Source organism: Marmota flaviventris, chromosome 17, assembly GCF_047511675.1.
Source record: "Marmota flaviventris isolate mMarFla1 chromosome 17, mMarFla1.hap1, whole genome shotgun sequence".
Classification (NCBI taxonomy): Eukaryota; Metazoa; Chordata; class Mammalia; order Rodentia; family Sciuridae; genus Marmota; species Marmota flaviventris.
Window position 1 is genome coordinate 30,705,799 of NC_092514.1, and position 18,874 is coordinate 30,724,672.

The 18,874-nt window shown below is 47.2% G+C and overlaps 1 protein-coding gene across 1 annotated transcript in view; it reads right to left on the reverse strand.

Moving 5' to 3' along the window:
* Nucleotides 1-3,870: 3,870 nt before the first annotated feature.
* The window catches only part of Rap1gap2 (RAP1 GTPase activating protein 2), a 58,230-nt gene continuing 43,226 nt past the window's right edge, over nucleotides 3,871-18,874 (reverse strand). The window contains exons 15-22 of the mRNA XM_071603934.1: nucleotides 18,137-18,274; nucleotides 16,399-16,517; nucleotides 13,257-13,370; nucleotides 12,871-12,988; nucleotides 12,557-12,683; nucleotides 9,905-9,981; nucleotides 9,465-9,502; nucleotides 3,871-8,313 (exon numbers count right to left, since the gene is read on the reverse strand). Of these exons, the coding sequence (XP_071460035.1) occupies nucleotides 9,494-9,502; nucleotides 9,905-9,981; nucleotides 12,557-12,683; nucleotides 12,871-12,988; nucleotides 13,257-13,370; nucleotides 16,399-16,517; nucleotides 18,137-18,274 (702 nt within the window). The 3' untranslated portion in view covers nucleotides 3,871-8,313; nucleotides 9,465-9,493. The remainder of the gene's footprint in view (nucleotides 8,314-9,464; nucleotides 9,503-9,904; nucleotides 9,982-12,556; nucleotides 12,684-12,870; nucleotides 12,989-13,256; nucleotides 13,371-16,398; nucleotides 16,518-18,136; nucleotides 18,275-18,874) is intronic.

Genomic DNA, 18,874 nt, shown 5'->3' on the forward strand with positions numbered 1-18,874 from the left:
CTTCACCAATACAAGTGGGCATCAGCAATCTGTTGAGGGTCTGAAAAGAACATAAAGTGGCTTGAGGAGGGCAGTTTGCTGTCTCTGCTCAAGCTGCAGAGACACCCATCTTCTCTTGCCCTCAAACAGCACTCCTGGTTCTCAGGGCTTCAGACTCAGCCAGGACTTATAGCATCAGCCTGCCAGTTCTGGGGTCTTGGGTTTGGACTGGAACTCCACCAAAGCCAGGCTTCCTGCTGCTCCCACCCAATGGCTGAGCGTGGCAGGGGTAGTAATTTTAGTCTCCTCCTAGAATCATTCAGGAATCCTCAGGTGAAGAACTCTGGCTAGAGGACTCCCCAGTGACCTTGCTGAATTCATCTTAGAACTCAGACACTTCAGTCCAACCTTCCATTCCTTTATTTCTCCTTCACTCAAGGTCAGACCCAGGAGACAGCTTTCCACCTTCTCCAGCTCCTTCCTCACTTTCTCAAGGGTCTTGAGAAATGTGTCACTCCGGTCTTGGTGTCTGCTTCTCAGAGTACCGCAGACTACCTTGTGTCTTTCCAGGGACAGTCCCAAAACGAGAGGTCTCTTTTGCCCTCCTCCTCTCTAGTGTGGAAGTGTGGAAGAGTCAGGGGATGTTGATGGGAGGGCAGACCAACCACTTAACAAAGAAAAATTGCACCAGAGTTAAACAGGCAAGGAAGACTTTATTCCAAACCTTTGAGATAGAGGTGAGAGATTGAACCCAACCTTGAACATAACAGGGACAAGTGAGGATTTATAACCAATTTTCAGGGTGACTTTCTAAAGTATAAAATTACCAAGAGGAACTTGGTTAGGTATCAAGAGTGAAGGGTGAGTTACCTGGTTTGGATATCTAGGCTAGGGAATTCTCAAACTGGTTTAGCAGGACTCTTAGCTAAAACTGGGCTTAAGGGTAAGACTGAGCCAAAAAGAGACTCAGGAGCCTGAGTAAACTTCAGTCAACAAGGGAGTCCCAAAGCAAAAGACTGGTCCTACCAGGCCAGCCTACCCCAAAGATTGGTGGGGACAGCTCTGAATTGAATGTGATGTTTAAAACAAACAAGACTGGGCATGAATGAAATTGGATTGTTTTAATAACTGATAGTGCAACATTACAGAAATAGACTGTGATGTCATTATTGGACTCAGAAGCCCAGAGGGCAGAGAAAGGCTGATCAGCTCACAGCTGGTCAGTAGCATCTTAGGACACAATAGGCACTCAAAAAATAAGACTTGGGGGAAACCTGAGCACAGCCTGACCATACTCCTCAGCAAAGCCTTCCCCTGTGCAGGAGGCAGAATAATCCCCCAACACACACCAATGACTGCTGTAAGCTGTTGGACCCTGAGGTCAATGAACAGATTTTTTAGAGTCCTAAGACTGAGCCCTCAACCTGGAGGAGTGCCCACCTGGTGAGAGAACATCTAAAGACAGATACCTGGACTAACAGGTGAGCTTTCAGAGCACTAGCAGGGTCTGAAAGTTTGAAGGGACAGTCGTTGGCCCAGCTGAATGGCATCCATGCCCCTACCTCACTTTTTCACACAGACAAGAAGTGTTCAATCTCTACAAGCCTTCAGCCATAAGTGACATCTCAGCTTCTGGAAAGAAAGGCTGAACCCAGGAAGCAGCCAAACCATGAGGTACAGACAGACCTGAGGTGTTTGTGTGAAAGATGAGGCTTCACTTGCAGCCATGGTGACAGAACAGCAGGAATCTAAAATGCTGAGAAATAAGAAGCCTTACACCACAGGCTCAGAGGATGTGCTGCTTAACATGAGTGGGATGGCCCCAGCCCAGAAGGGTACAGACATGGGTTCCAGGACAGGGACTGCCAACTGGGCAGGGAAACCAGAGAAAACTGGTATGCACTCTATCTGGAGCATTTGTTTGCATTCAGAACCCCCAACAGTCTAGAACTTACCTTCATGTTGACATCAGCCTACTAGATTTGGGTTTCAAACTGAATTGCTTCTGAACCCTTACGTTAAATGGAAATAATAACACATGTTCATGGGTTGTTTGGATAACTAAATGAGAATAGAGTCAGTTCTGTTATGACACTTGTTTTAAGAAGGGGTTTCCCTGAGTGTGATGATGCACACCTGTAATCCCAACTATTCAGGAGGCTGAGGCAGGAGGATCTCAAGTTCAAGGCCAGCCTGGTCAACTTAATAAGTCCCTGACTCAAAATACAAAGGGCTGGAGACATGGTTCAGTGGTAAAGTGCCCTTGGGTTTAATCTCCAGTACCACAATAAATAAATAAATACACCAACACAATTGATATAATAGGGAATGACTTGAGTGTAATGCAAATTGTACTTTTGATTTCACAATTCATCCATGAGAAATATGTGAAAGTAGAAAACTGGACCCAGCTAAACTGAACTTTACAGGCACACACAAAACATACATGCACCTCAAACATCTATCACCTACCTCTACATACCGTGTGTGCTACAGCCACACCCATCCATATCTGGTGTTATCATCACCCATCCAATTTCAGAAAAAAATCCCCTCTACGTCTTCATAATAATTCATAAGTGACAACCCTTCTAACACCCACCTCCACAAGCAAACTTCAGGCCTTTTTCAAGTTCAAATGCCTTATGTATTATAATATTTATGTATTTCCTAACCATCAACATGTACAAAATTATTACCATTTTTATTAAGTATGGTATAAACATAACCTTTTATGTTTATGTGTCACTGATAAAGTTTTTGAGTATTATGCACCTACCCCCACTTTTCCCATTAGTCCTGTGGTTGCATGATTTCACGCAGTGTTATTTTTAGGAACTAGAATGTCATAACAAAACTGACTACATATGTAAAACAATTACCACATGGTCAGCTAGCAATAAATGTCATCTGGTACCATGGTTATCATCATTATTATTGAACTTCTGGTGATTAAATAATACTTGCCATTTTTTTCAAAGCTCTTCTCCAATTATGAACTCATCTTTATCTTTATGCTTTACACATGGGTTAGATTTCTGAATATACATAAAAGAAAATGCAAATCATGTGAAGTAATTTGCCCAGGATCACAAAATGAATCCCTGTCAGATATTCAAAGATTTGTTCCTTGTCTTCAATCTTCTTAAGAAAAAAATTATTTACAGGTATTACTTCTATATCTAGACCCAAACAGTGTAAAGCAGAGTGTATAAAAGAGTATGGCCAGGGCTGGGGCTGTGACTCAGTGATAGAGTGCTCGCCTGGCATGTGTGAGGCACTGGGTTTGATCCTCAGCACACATAAAAGTAAAATAAACGTACTGTGTTCACTCAGAACTAAAAACATTTTTTTAAAAAGAGGGGTGTGACCATTTGAGGGTCAAAGAAGAACAGGAACAGAGGTTTTTTAGTTATGAAAGAATCCTTAAATAAGTGAATCAGTAATTTGAGAAAGTGGGGAAAAGGAAGAAAATTGCAGGATAGAGATAAATCAGTGAATATCAGGGTCTAAACTCATACCTATAGATGCAAACAAATAATGGGAAAGAGTAAAATGGTCCAGAGGTGGACAATAAAGAATGGTGAAAACTGTGGTGTAATCAGGTCCCACCCAAAAAAAGACAGACTCCAGTGAGCTCTGATGAATTCACACCTGAGAAGTAGATTCAGCATCTGATTTTTTAAGAGAAACAGAAAATTGAGATTTTTATGTGAAATTTCTAGGTATATTTTTGAAAGTTGTGATTAGTTTTGAAACATTTTTTTAAAAATTTCAATGCTTTTCAAGCCAAAGTTAACAGATCCATAGGCCAGCTAATATGCAACCTCCAGTGAACTGAAAGGTGATACCCAGGCCTGGGGCCACCCGCAAAAGAAGTTGGAATACTGATGGACACAAAATATGTTATTTATTGTCAATTTCTGCAAAGACACATTTAAGCAACAAAATATACATTTGTCAACCTTTTAGAATTTGTTTTATACATTAACAAATACAATATGCTACTATAGCAATAAATTAAATGTACACTATTTACATTACATAGGCAGTCAGGATCTACAAATCACCTCCTCACTAAGAGGAAAGAAAGAAACGTCATCGTCACAGGGGTCACTTCCAAGCTACATTTCTTAGGTTCTATCACACAGGAATCTCTTCACATGAGGACATCAGCACTCCCTGAGCTGGAGTGTCGAAGGGTAACACCCATGACAGGGGAGAGTTGGCACACATGCTAAAGAGTGGGAAGGGGGGTTTCACCCCTCCAAGCAGAAATATCACAAAATCAAAGACAATGGCAATTAAATTCCAGTCTTCCAGCCAAACATCCTCTCCCCAGGGCTGATAAGGCACAGGACAGAGCCTCTGTCCCAACAGCCTCTCAGTAGGCAGGACTCCGCTGCCTGTGGCCCTAAGTGGGGGTATCTTCTTCCTCACAAAGGGGTACATGGCCCAGCTGAAAGGAGAGGGGTGGGAATAGGGGTGGACGAGGGGCTGATGGTAAAACAGATACTGGAACTGGGTAGAGGAATGCCCCCACAGGCCCCCACCAAGCTGCAGGGGCAGCCTTGGCAAACTTCATTGTCCTGCCCTTGACTTTGATAAGTAATAGCTGGAGTGGGGGAGGAGCCAGAGGGTCCTGAACATGGATGACTGGCCTGGTCCCTTCCAGCCCCTGGAACTGTAAGATCTACTTGAATCCCCCACCATTCCCCACAACACAGCTGAATCTATAGACTAAGAAACAAATGAAAAAGGTAGTGTTTGAGTTGGCACCTTCTAGGGTCAAGGTAAGGAAAGTGAAATAGGCCATGTCCCAGCTGATCAATTGAACCTAGGTTCCTATTAATCACTTTCCTTTAAGAATCAGAGAAAAATGAGAGAGTTTTCTTTTACCACCTTCTGTCTTAATTTGCAGCAAGGAAGCTGGGGGTGGTGAACTGCATCTGTGCCCTGGCCTCCGCCACCTTATAGACTGGAGCTGAAGACCAGAGGTCACTGAGGAGCAGTTCCCTGGAATCCCTTTTCCTCTCCATTCTCTTTGCTCAAATCAAATCCCGGGGTCCTCACTGACCAATCCAAGAGAAGAGCCCTCCTGACAGAAAATAGCAGAGACCAAGGACCCACCAGGTGCTGCACCTCCCAACATGGCTTCCCCCAAACCTGGAAGGTCCAGTCACTTTCTCTATCAGTCACACAGCTGGTGCAGAGGACAGAACCCTGGGCTGTGAGTTCTAGTCTCAGCTTTGCCACTAGCTGGCTATGGGTTCACTGGGGCTAAGGTTTCACATGTGGGTCATGACATGGTTGAATGAGATGGTAAAAGAAGGCAGAAGGCTTGGGCTTCAAGACTATGCCCCAAAAAACTGAACCACATATTTTCTAAGAAACATCATTTGACATTCATTAGCATAGGCAGAAACTCCACCTAAGACCTTCTATCTCAAGTTTTTCTGCAGCTGTTTTCAAGCATCAGTGGAGCTAGAGACATCTGGGTGCCCAACAGCACCTGCAAAGGGTAGTTTCTTCTGTGAGTCAGGTGGTCCCCAGAGACAGAGATGTGACCAGAAGAACCTCTCATGAAGGTCATAGTGGAAGTGCCCCAAATACCAACATAAGCACCATCTACACAAATTCAGTCATAAGGGCTTAGCGGGCTTCAGCAAGTCTCTGAGCCCCAAGACTGAGTGTAGCAATAAAAGGACAGTCATTTTGGATCAGAATGTGGGGTAAGGTGGGGGACAGCCCTCCAAGAACCTGAGCTGCTGCCCATGGTCCAGGAGAGTGAGGGGAGACTGGGCCACATTCCCATCCACTTCTTCCTTGTCTCCACTAGGACCTCAGGTAGGTAGATAATGCACACTCTGGAAGCCAATAAATGGACTTTCTAAAGATGGAGAGGCATGATCTAGAGGAAGGTGGCAGCTCAGATCCTACCCAGAGTACCCCAACAGCAAGCCGAGGATGAAGACCACCTCCCATGTCTGTACTTCTTCAGGAGCAAACCTGTGTCTGTTTTTCTGAACACACCCAGCCATCCTGCCCACCGGCCCAGAGCCAGGGGCAAAGCCCAACAGGCACATAGTAGCTGCAGAAGGAGCAGTTAGAGCAGTAGAGACAGGGAGGTATGACATTCCCATACAGGACAGCATGGGGACAATCTGGAAACCTCAAAGGACCCCAGAATGCAATATAACATGGCACAACCAACTGTAAATACTAGCTACCCAGAGAGGCGAGCCCGAAGCCTGTAATCATTTTCAAAGAAATGCAGTTCGACCTTTCAAGCTCCTTCAGAAACCCAGCCAACAGAAAGCCGCCAGACCTGCAGGCCTCGTTCCAGCAGTGGGTGCCGCTACACTGACTTTCAGCTAAAAAGATCTTTTGTTGACCTTCTAACTAGAATAAATCTTACCAGACTAGTACTTTATGTAAGCACATGTCCCACACAGGGTAAGGGGTGCAGTCACTCCCAGTCTGCAGACAGGATCCAACACGAGAGTGGGAAATGAAAGATCAAAATTTTGTGCTAATGGCAAAAGTAAGGAGGAAATATCAGTCCAAAAAAATGTGTTGCATTTCTATGCTTTGACTTGGGATTGGGTCCAGATCCTTGTATAGATAAAGCACTTGATTAGAAATCTTGTCATCTGATCATTAAAATGGGGAGCCCAGCCAGCAACACCCCAGTAGCACTGTACCACCTATGCCAGAGGCCCTGTGCGCTTCAAGCTGCAGCACCACCCAGGGTCTGCTGTTCAGACTGTATTTGACTTGGAGGGTGCCTCACCCTAAACCCAGCAGCAAAAACACCCTGCAGACTAAGATAGGTGAGAGGCCAGGGGGCTTTCCCTCAGGACAGCTGGCTCATCCCAGAGAAAGTGGCTCTGATTGGAAAGGGTAAGAGGCTTGGGGGATGGAGCCCCAGACATGCCCAGAGGGCACGGTAAATGGAAGCAGCTCCCAAGGCTACACTAGACACTCCACAGATGCCAAGGACATGCAGGGTCTGAGGGACACTGCATTCCTTTCCCACACTTAAGTTCAACCCCCACACATTGGCCTAACCAGAATCTGCCACGTCATACCCGCCAGCTCACCTCTTCCCCTCTCACTCATAGGGGGATTGAAATAACTATGTCTTCCACAACCAGTGGAGACTGGGACCCAGTGGAGGCTGGCTGAGCCCTCAGGCCCTGTAGTTTTCCTCAAATGCCCAGCATTGGCCTGTTCCCTCTCTCAGAACTCCTTCTCATTCCTGGCTTCCCAGCTGTTCGTAGGGAAACAAAATGTCTGCTCAAAGGGGCAAGATTTTCTGGTGCTTCTCCCACATCAAGGATAGTCAGGAATCTGCATAAAATTAGTGGGGAAAAAGTTTCAGCTACAATCAAGGAAGTGTGCAGCCCAGGTCTCAGACATACCCAGCTCAGTCTCTATGCTTCCACAAGCCCAAGCCCCTAGCAACACGGATGACAGCATCCCTGGACCTTTCCCTGGGACTAGATCAGAAATGTTTAGCACAAAATCAGGTATATGTTTGGAGTTCCAGAGATCAGGGACCAATGGAGGGTTTTTTTGGTGGGATAGGTGGGGGGTGGGGGTGGGGATTGAACCCAAAGTTGCTTTATCACTGAGCTACCTCCCCATGCTTTTAATTTTTTAATTTGAGAAAAAGTCCCTCTAAGTGCCAAGGCTGGTCCTGAACTTGCAATCTTCCTGCCTCCAGAGTTACTGGAATTACAGGTATGCACCCAGCTTGGAGCCTATTTTTATCAGGACAACCTCCAAGATGTTGTTAGTCTTGGCTCCTGGGAAAGCAGCCCCTCTACCTCCACTACATCACTAAATGCACTGGTGGTGGTGAAGCTCCTGTCTCCAAGTCCAGGAAGGCACTGCACTGTGACCAAGGACAGACAGGGCCCACCTTATGTTCTGCTATCACCTCTGCTCTCCACCTCATCACCTTCTGCCTCTGAAGCAAATGAGCTCCCCAGTCTCTGACTGAGCTCCCATACCTAGATCCCTTCTTGCCCAACTCTCTGTCCTTCAGACAAAGCAAGATGATGACAAATGACCCAGACAGACATCACAGCTGGAGGTCAAGAGCAGAGGAGCCTCCAGGAATGAAGCCTTGTCCAGAAATGGGAAGATTCTTGCAGGGTATGTTGATAAAGGAGCCAGCAGGGCCGTGGTCAGGTTGGGACATGGCACAGGAAGCCGGTCTGATGGGCAGGTGGCCAGTAGGGCAACAGGCCTGTGATGGTCAGAGTAGCAGATGGCACCCCCAAACTGCTGGAACAGGAGCCTTCTACAGGACAGAACTGGGCTTCCCTGCAGAAGACAAGGGGAAGTGAGAAGATGAGCGAGCATTCCATAAAAGCAGGAAAGATAAATACACCATTACGTAGCCACAGCCCACCAGCTGCACTCAGGACAAGGAGGGTGTCCAACATAAGGGTCCCTGACTTCATTTACACAGCCCTGGCAGTTGGGTATGAACATTACTTTGGTAAAGAGAAGCATCTGAAGCCCATGATAGATGTTAGAGGTGAATGTTGACATTCCCATTTTCTCTTCTGTTTTCTCATAAACAGGCTTAAAGTGCCCTTTTCCATGGTCCCTAATGTGACTCATCCACCTGAGATTCCAGGTGGGGGAGGGTCAGGAGTTCAGATGGGTTCTGGTGTCTTCACTAGTAGGAGCTGAAACTTAATCATGGAGGACTCCTGCCCTGCTCTGCTGGAACCACATGAACCCCTGGGCAGAGGCTGAGAGCAGAGGTCTCCCTGGGGCTGTCCCTTATACTTTTTCCTGAGCAAGAGCATCTCTTGGCATGAAGGAAGGACACATTCTAGCCTAGAGCCTTGGCCAAAGACACAAGGAGGGAAAGGCTACCTAAGATCAGGGAAGCAACAGGTGAGCTGAGAAACTCCTCCCTCCAGGAAAGGAAATGGACTCTGGCCTTGATCCCTTCCACCTGCTGCAATCAGACTCACCAGTTTGGGGGAGATCTTTGTAGTGAACTGCACCAATCCCACTGGGTAACCCCTCCCTTCCACATCCAAGGCATCTTCCCTTTCTTCCCTTCATAGACTTGGGGAAGCCCATCATGGATGTTTGGAGATAAGGCCACTGTGTGGACCTCCCCAGCTGGTAGCATCTCTCTGACCATTCTCAGGTCATAAGGTCACCAGCACCCTGATCTTTTTTTCTGGTGGGGGTTGTTCCTGGGGATTAAACCCAGGGGTACTCAATCATTGAGCAACTTTCCCAGCCCTTATTATTTTTCATTCTGAGACAGGGTCTTGCTGAGTTGCTGAGGGTCTCACTAAGTTGCTGAGCCTGGCCTTGAATTTGTGATCTTCCTGCCTCAGCCTCCCAGGTCGCTGACATTACAGGCGTGTGCCATTACACCTAGCTGGTACCCTGATCTGAAAGGAATACACAACTCTCCTTGTGGCCACTGCAAAACAAATACTTACCTTGGACAGGCAAAGGACTCCACTTTCCATTAGTGACCCTGTTTCAAGAAATATCCATACAAGAGTTTTAAATAACAAGATAGCAATCTGCTCCACCTGCAACCTCTGCACACTCTCCTCTCAACAATCTGGTGACCTTAGGAAGGGACAGGGGCCCCAGGGGACAGTGGTTCACATTGCAGATCTGGACACAGCTGTGTGTGTCCAATGGTGGCTCAAATGTGAAAGGTATGGCAAAAGTAGCTGATGAACGCCTGGCTGATGCCTACACCATGGGGGGACAGGTGGTATCACCCCCAGATCTGACAAGAACCTCCCTTCCCCTCTCAGGGAACCACCATGTGATATCTGAGACATGCTCCCCTTCCAGCCCACAGGAAAGAAAGCTGGCTTTTGGAGGAGCCTGGGATGGGGGGTGGTCCTCACACCCAGATCCTTACCGCACTGGAGCTGGCATGGCTGAGCTTATCAAAGCGGAATTTCAGGTTTGATCTTGGGGAGTTTCTGCTTTTGCCATCTAAGAAAAGGAGAATGTCCATGAAAAGGAGATGGAACGGCAGAGGTCATGAGAACTGAATGGAGAGAGACTGTCTGTGGAAGCCAAGAGAAAGGGGCCTCCCTGCCTTGCCTCAAGGCATAGTAGCCCATGTGAACATGCATCAGAGCCAACTCTTAAACTTCTAGAAATGGTATGAGCTGGTTGTTAAACACAAGAAAGTTTTAAAAATTAAATGATAAAAGCTTTTGAGTAAATAAATTATATTCAAAAAGTAATAAATACTCAAAATTCATCATGTCCTCACTATTTTACTAGATTTTACTATTGTCTATACTTTTGCGTCCATTGTATCCGTGACAGAAACACCCCACAGGGGTGAACAGTACTTTTTCCCAGCCCATGTTCAAGGAAATCATGGAAATAGCTTGAGATCAACCGGCAAATGCTACAAATCAGGCATGATTTATTGTTTTGTTGTCTAGACTTAAGAAACTAATGGAGAAAGTAATCATGTGGATTATATTTGAAAATGTGCTCTGCCTACAGCCATTTCATTGTGAATAGTGCCAAAAAACTGGGTAAATACTCTTCTGATATTTGAAAATTATTATCTGACTCAGTAAAAACGTTGCTCATGACCTTAACAAATGGCTGAAGTTCTCTTAATATAAAGTACTGGTTAACATAAATGATAATATCAGTCAATATTCATGTTAAAACCACATTTTTTCATCACTGGGAGGTGCAATAAGCACTAGACAAGAGTTACCAGATGTGATCCAGGTTCCCTTTTGCCCTGAGTGACCTTCAATATATCGTAGACTCTCTATAAGCTTCTCTTACTCCACATATGATATTTGTTTAGTGCCACATAGGTACTAGGTTTGGTTATAGATTCTTTCATTCATTCTATCAACATTTAACTAACTAACCCTTAAAAATCCAGGAATGTGTAAAACTATCCCATTTTACAGAGGAGGAAATGGAGGTTCAGAAAAGTAGGCCTGTCTGATTAGAACCCAGCTTCAAATGGGAGGTGAATGAGAGGAAGGCATGAACTGCTCCATTAACTGGGAAACACTAAGATAAAAGATCACTTGCTCTTGACCATGATCTTCCCTATATCTTCCCTTTGACATTTCTGACCCTTTTCACCAACACACCTCGCCATGAGAACCCCAGATGTATTTTGGCTGAAACCATTGTAACAGCCCAATGACCCTTCCTGTGTCCTTAACGTTTGGATAGAATTTCTAAAATTATTCCATTTTGAGCTAGATAATCCTTTGTTGGAGGTTGGGTACATTGTTGAGCAGTATCGCTAACTACCTGGTTATCACAGGGTCCCTCCCCCCTTCCACAATCATGAAAACCAAAAATGTTTCCAGACATTGCCAAAGATTCCCTGAGAAGCATATCTGCCCCCACCTAAAACCACTGATCATACTACTGTTCTATCCCAATCATTTAATTCACACTTGGGTTAATAGTTCTATGTCCCTTATAAGCATAAACCTAGTAACTTGCCCAACGTCACATCACTAGTGAGTGGCAGATCCAGGCTTTGCATGCAAGCTTCAGAGTCCTACGCGTGCCCCATGCTGTGCTGCCTGCCTCAAGGACTTTGATTTCTGGGCACCTACAATACCCACCTGGATAGACAGTGCCTATCACACAGGGCCACTTAGATAGCTCTCAGGGCCTGCTCTTTCCCCTCTTCCAGAGCTGGGGCCTCTTACTCTGCCCAACTGCAGGGATCCCAAAACCTCAAAAGGCCTGTTCTCCCAGAATTCCCACTACCATTTACCTCCTTGACATCCTCTCCCATCCTCTCTGGGGCCTCATCTCCTTCCACCGCCCTACTGTGCTCCTTCTGTTCCCCCTCCCGGCTCGAGCTCCCTGTCAACCTTTCCATACTCAGCATGCAGCAGCCAAAATGCTCTTTCTCAATTCCAGATGGCACTTTTCTACTTAAGACCTTCAAGGCTTGAGACCCCTCTAGGAGTGACAGCATTACAATTCCCACCAGAATCTCCTGGCAGCCCACCTGTGACTACTGCAGCCTATCTCTCCTCTCTCACGCCTCCCCATGAATTCCAGCTGCATTGAATCACATAAGGTTCCACAATGCCAAGTCTCTCATTTCCTCCAGCCTTCTCACATGCTGCTCCTCCCTCTTAGCCTTGTATCATCAGGATCAAAGCCATGACAGAGGGGCCCGGGATGGCTGATGGGGTAGCATCAAAGGTAGGGAGCACACTCAGCTTTCTAACCTCATGATCCTAGCTCCTCAATTATGGCACTCCCGCAGATCACTGAACTCTTAGAGCCTCAGTTTCCATACATAAAAAGAAAATAAGAACACAGGCTACTTAAGGTTGATGGACAGATTAAAAGAGCTGGTAGGCTGAAGGGCCGACATCTCAGAGGTGGACAGGAACTGGCCAGACCAGCGTGCCTGGGGTGCATACCACATGAACAGTGATCAAGGCACATCCTGCCCTCCCAGCCACATTACACACACAACCCCTCCAGCCACATTGCACACACAACCCCTCCAGCCACGCTGCAAACACCACCAAAAGCCACTGACCCGTTGGACTCCGGCTCATGATGATGGGGGTGGCAGCTGCCCCCAGGCTGGGGTTCTCGCTGCTCGCGGACGGGCTGTAGACAAACACCTCCTGCTTGAAAGGTGAGGTTGTGGACGGCTGACTGCTCTGGGGAGAGAGAGACTGGGTGAGAGAGGTCAGTGCACCCTCGGAAGCCCCACAGGGTCCCGTGCCCAGAGAGGCCTGAGATAGGACCCCCACAAGCCCAGAGCCTCCTACCCCAGTGGACCTGCTCTTTCCTTTCTGCTGTCTCAGTCCCGGGATACCCTCCACAGGTTGGAATGGGCACACTTACCCCACTGTCACACTCCTCCATGGCTTCGCCCTCTCCTGCAGTGCTGCTGAAGCTGCTGGTGCTGGAGGAGGAGCGGGAGATGTTGGCCCGGCCGTTCTCCTTCAACTTTATGAAGGGCCTGCAGGGAACAGGAAGCGAGGCCAGCCCCAGTCACAGGAAACCAAGACCCCTTTCAGCCCTCAGGCCCTTCCCAGATGGAGAATGGAACAGGCCCAGCTGAGACCTGAACTTGCCCACAATAATTCCTGTGCCCCCCTCCCCTGCCAATCTTTGTGTTCCAGAAAGTTCCAGAGGAAACAGACTCTCAGCTTGCCTAGAGGCAGAAGCCCATGTTCCAGGACTCCAAATGAGGAAAGCCAGCCTTTCCTTCACCCTCACTTTCTTACTTCTCTTTATTGGGGCATATTTCCGGAGAGCTGGGATTGGATGAGGTCTCAGACTTTATCTCCTGAGAAGAGTGTCCGCCATCTGGGGTCTTGGGGGTGCTGGATGCACTGTCACTGAGGGAATGAGAATGAAGAGAGTGATACCATGGAGCCAGCTCCCAATATGCCAGTCCACCCCCAGGTCTGAGACAGAGTTCTGACTGTGGGGTTCAGCAGACCCCTACCTTTAAAGCATGGCTACAGGACTTCCTTTCTCACCTGAGCCCCTGAGACTACAACAGCCAACAGGGTTTTGTGTTCCCTTACAGAAAAGCCCACTCTAGGTTCGTGGGTAAGAGTTCAGGCCCATCAAACAGGAACCCTGGCTCCAGCCCAAGTCTACCCCTCACCCAAGCTGACTGTCCCACCAGGCAAAGCTATGAGTTGAGAAAGGGCCCCACAGGAAACAGAGTAGAGTCTATACAGGAAACAGTCCAATATGTATGGATTCCTGGAAGGTTCCAGGGGGACCATCTGTTGTGTGACTCTGGGGGGACACCCTGTATACACACTGTAATATGAGGCCCCTGGATCTATGTGAGATAGTAGGTCTGGGTATTAGAGAGCAAAGGGCTACTCTTGACCCAAGGGTCCAGAAGTTCCCTTACCTTAAAGTTTAGTAGAGACCATTTACCCTGTGCCAGCTGTTAAGTACACAATACACAATAGCTTTGTTCTCAATGAACCTTTTTTTTTTTTAAGGGGAAGGGGGAAGGGGGACTGGGGATTGAACCCAGGGGGACTTTACCACTGAGCTATATCCTCATCCCTTTTTATTTTTTATTTTGAGAAAGGGTCTCATTAAGTTGCTAAAGCTGACCTCGAACTTGCAATTCTCCTGCCTCAGCCTCCTAATCACTGAGCATATAGGCATGCACCACCATGACCAGCAATGCACTTTTTTTTTTTAATAACAGTATCATTGAGGGCTGGGGTTGTGGCTCAGTGGCAGAGCGCCCACCTCACACATGTAAGGCACTGGGTTCGATCCTCAGAATCACATAAAAAAATAAAAATAAACAAAATAAAGATATTGTGTCCATCTATAACTAAAAAAATACATTTAAAAAAACAGCATCATTGAGACACAATACACATACCACGCAACTCATTCATTTAAAGTAGACAATTAAACGGTTTTTAGTATATTCACAGAATTGTGTAATCATTACCACAGTCTAATTCTTAGACCTCCCAAAAGAAACCTTGGCTCCATTTGCAGTCACTGTCTATCCATCTCTTGCCCCCACTCTCCTCCAACCACTAACTTACTTTCTGTCTATGGATTTGCTAATCTGGACATTTCATATAAATGAAATCATATAATGTGGTATGGTCTTTATGTCTAGCTTCTTTCACTAGCATAATGTTTTCAAAAGTTCACTATGTGATAGCCTGCATCAGAATTTTAGTTGTTTTCATTGGAAAATAATATCCCCATTTTATGTATCTAGTTATCAAGTGATGGACATTTGGACTGTTTCCACCTTGGGCTACTGCGAATAAGGCTACAATGAACATTTGTGTACTGAGTGGTGCTGGTGTATTCGTTTTTTTATGGGCAATTGTTTTCAATTCTCTTGAGTAGATACCTAGGGGTGGCATTACTGGGTAACTCTAGTTTAGCCTTCCGAGGAACTGCAGGCTGTTTCCCAAAGCTGTCATCACACTGTTTCATATTCCAATAGCAATGAATAAGGGCTTGATTTCTTTACATCCTAACACTTATTATTATCTGCCTTTTCTATTTTTATTTTTTTAGTTGTAAATGGACACAATAACTGTATTTTATTTATTTATTTTTATGTGGTGCTGAGGATCAAACCCAGTGCCTCACACATGCTAGGCGAGCCCTCTACCACCAAGCTACAACCCAGGCCCTATTATCTGTCTTTTTGATCACAGCCATGCGAGTGGTGGTAAATGCCTCAATGTACTTCTGATGGCCTCGCTGCCCCACTCAGGGGTCTGGGCCACTGTGCTAAACTTGCCTGCACATCCAACACTAATGAAATTTCCCCCCTCCTGGCTTCACTGATCCCAACCTCCACAGCCTCTCCTCTCTTTTCCTCTTGTCATGTTCACTAGCTCTCTGTCCTCCATGTGCCCTTGAACACTGGTGCTCCACATACCCTCTGGGGACACTCATATTGACTCATTAACATGTCTTTAACCAGCCTGTCTATTCCAGAGTCACCCAACTCCTTCCTCTCCAGTCAGGTCTTCTCTCCAAAACTCAAGAATTGGACATCTCTCCTGAGTGGCCCATGACACTCACATGTGCAGGTTCCAAACAGAGCCTTTTGTCCTCCTCCATAAACCTGTCCCTTGTCCAGCATGACCTAGCTTGGGGGATGGTACCATCACCCGGGGCTATAGGCCAACAACCAGAAATCTGGAAATGAATCTAAATGTCTTCCTCCCAGTACTGTGTGCTGCAGAGGGCAGACCTGGGTGTCCAGCTGCGCCTGTCTAAGCACTCAGCACCAGGCCCAGCATACGGCAGGCACTCAATAAATGCTGCTTGCTGAATTAAAGAACAAATGGGTTCATCAATTAAAGGATCAGAAAGATGATTAATAAGAACAGGTTAAATATGCTGCAATATGAGAGTTACTTTAAAAAAATAGAACATTCTAGAAGTCCAAAAGAAGGTTCAATGAACTCTGCCTGGCACAATCAGGGAAAGTTTCCATAGGAGGGGACATTTGGAGCTGGGGGTGCCCTCAGTGGTAGAGTGCTTGTCTAGCATGTACAAAGCCCTGAGTTCAATCCCCAGTGACGTAAAAAGGTACAGGGGTGGGGGTATACATTGGACTGAGCATTGTAAGACGAGAACCCAGGAAATGTTTCTAGCCTGGATCAAAATGCTACAAAAACAACTTTGGAGATCCATGGAGAGAGTGGCCAAATGACTCAGTAGATTAAAAAGCTGAGTGAGTGAATGACCAGGCAGGAGCCTGAGCAGAGCCAGGGTTAAAGAGAAGCCACCTCCCCAATCTGACCTAAGCTCTTCCCAAGGTTGGGTATCAGACAGCTATCAAGGTGGAGAAGGCTGACAGATCCCACAGCTGGGCTGGAGCTGGGGGCCCCTGACAGTTACCATCGTGTCCGGCCATCCCCCTGGCCTTCAGAGCCCGTGTGCAGACGGGGAAAGAGCCCTGACCGCCGCTTGATGGGGCTCCTTGACTGGTTCTTCACTGTCGCAGCTGCTGCTGGAGGCTGCGGAGAAAACTGCCAGAGTGAGTGCACCCACCCCAGACTCGAGTCTCCTTCCCTTCCCTCTCTCTGGTCTACAAATTTTGCCTGGTCTGGAGGGGACCCCAGAAGATAGCGATGCAGCTAGGAAAGATGGGATCTATATAACAAGAGCTGAAACCCCACGGCTCAGGCCTCTCACAGTCTTTTTCTGTGTTCTTAAGACAAGTCACTGGCCCCAAGCAATGGCCCAAGGAAGACCAGAATTCCTGCTGGGGTCACGGCCACCACAGCAAAGCTCCACATATTGAGAAAGTCAGGATGACTCATGGGATCACAGACTGAGAACCTCAAAGCTCAAGAACCCTGGTTCAACCCTTGATTTCACCAGGGAGGAAGCCAAGGACCAGAAGGTGAAGCGATTTCATCGAGGTCAGCCAGCACATCACTAGAAGGATGAGGACAAGAACCCAAGGGCTCCTGACCCTCCATCCACTGCTCAGGAGTACACGGAGCCTGGGAGGAGTCACAATAACCAGATGGAAGGGGAGCTGTGGAGCCAGCAGAGGTTTCTGATTCAGGACAGTCGCTGAGCCTCACAGGGTGAAAATGAGGAAGGAGAGATGGGAACCTGGAGCCAACCTTTAGAGCTTCTAAGCCAGGCCCCAACTTCTGCCAATCATGTGTGTGCAACCCTGGGCAAACTGCAAAACTCTCTGAGCCTCAGTCTCAACCACAGAATGCTCACTTCATAGACCTTCTCAAAGGAACATGACAATAGGTAGATTAAACTAACTGTGCAAAGCCATTTATAATTAGAATCATGAATATTATGGTAAGTTTGTTCTACTATCAGAAAAAGAACAAGAAAAGAAAATCCTAGAAAATACAATTCCAAAACCACTTTGCCTCACACAAATGGATTGGCAGTATGGTTCCCTCGCCTGCCCAGCCCTGGTATAAGTCAACTGGGCCTGAGCTCACAGACCAAAGCCAAAGGGCCCTCTCTCCTTTGTCACTGTATACGCAGTGATGAAGAAGATAAACTTTGAATCAGGAAGATTTGCATTCAAATCCCAGCTCCTCAGCTTAGCTGAGTGACTTGCAGCAATTGCTTAACATCTCTGAGCCTCCATTTCCTCAAATGTGGAACAGAGATGGCTTCAGGACCTGCCTCAGGCAGCTGTAACAGGAATCAGGAAAGACCTTGTCTATGGATTACTTAGCCTGGTACCTAGCACACAGCAAGCTGGGGTGGCGACTGCTATCATTAACAATAACGAAGCAAGGACACCCCTCTCCAAGTCATGGGCCCCAAGCCCCTGGGCAGGGAAACACACCCTAGGACCATTTTGTAGGATTGGCCCAAAGGAGGAGATCCAGCTGTCAAAGAAACTCAGAGAACAAGACAAGGGGACTTCTAGTCCAGTCCAATTCCAGGTACCACCTGGGACTGAGGCTCCAAGCAACCATTATCAGAGGGCAGAGTGAGTCACCCCCAAGTGGACTCAGTTTCCCTCCATCATCCAGCTTGCCCTGCTCAAGTTGTCTAGCCCAAGCCTGGGCGGGGGCACCCTTCCTGCATAGGTTTAGTGAGGAGCCTCCCCTGGTCCACATGCTGGCCTAGGGCCAGCCACACTTACCGAGAAGGTAGTCTTGGTGACCTCCATGCTGTTGTGGACAATGCCCCCACTGAGACTTCCAGGAATGCCTCCACTGTGCAGCTTCCTCTGGCTGCCCACCATGGTCTCCATGGAGTGGCTGCGTACACGGATGGCCCTCTGCAAGGAGAAGGATGACAGAGGTTTGCAGGTCAGCACCTGGCCCTTCTGTATGACCCTGCCCTTGGCATAGTCACATGTGTGCCCACAGACACAGAGGCCCATGCCACAGTCACCAGAGGTGACACAGTGCTTTCCCATATTCTGTCCCATGCTCTGGCAAAGCACCAGACAGCAGGCCATGGGAGTCAGTGCCCCAGCTCCCTGCAAGGTGGGCCAAGGTTGCTATCCTCATCTTCTAGGTAAAGGAAATGAGGCTCGGGGCTCGGGAAGCCTGTGTGACACCAGACCAGTTACCAACCTCTCTAAACTACGTACCGCTTCCACACTTGGAAAACTGGAATTACACATTCCACACAGGATCGAGGCGGGGATTAAATACATTAAATCAGATGCTGGCTGCAGGTTGATTCTTTGTTCAGAAAACTAACCTTCCATTCACATGTCTACACTGGACTTTCTGCTGTCATCCCCAAGGGTGCTTTGTGCAACTGGGACTCCACCCATCCTTGGTAGAACTGTGAGGAAGTCCTGCTCATCTGCTCAAACCTCACATCGAGCCCTCCTCCTGCCTGCGGGGCTGAAGGCACACCTGCTTTC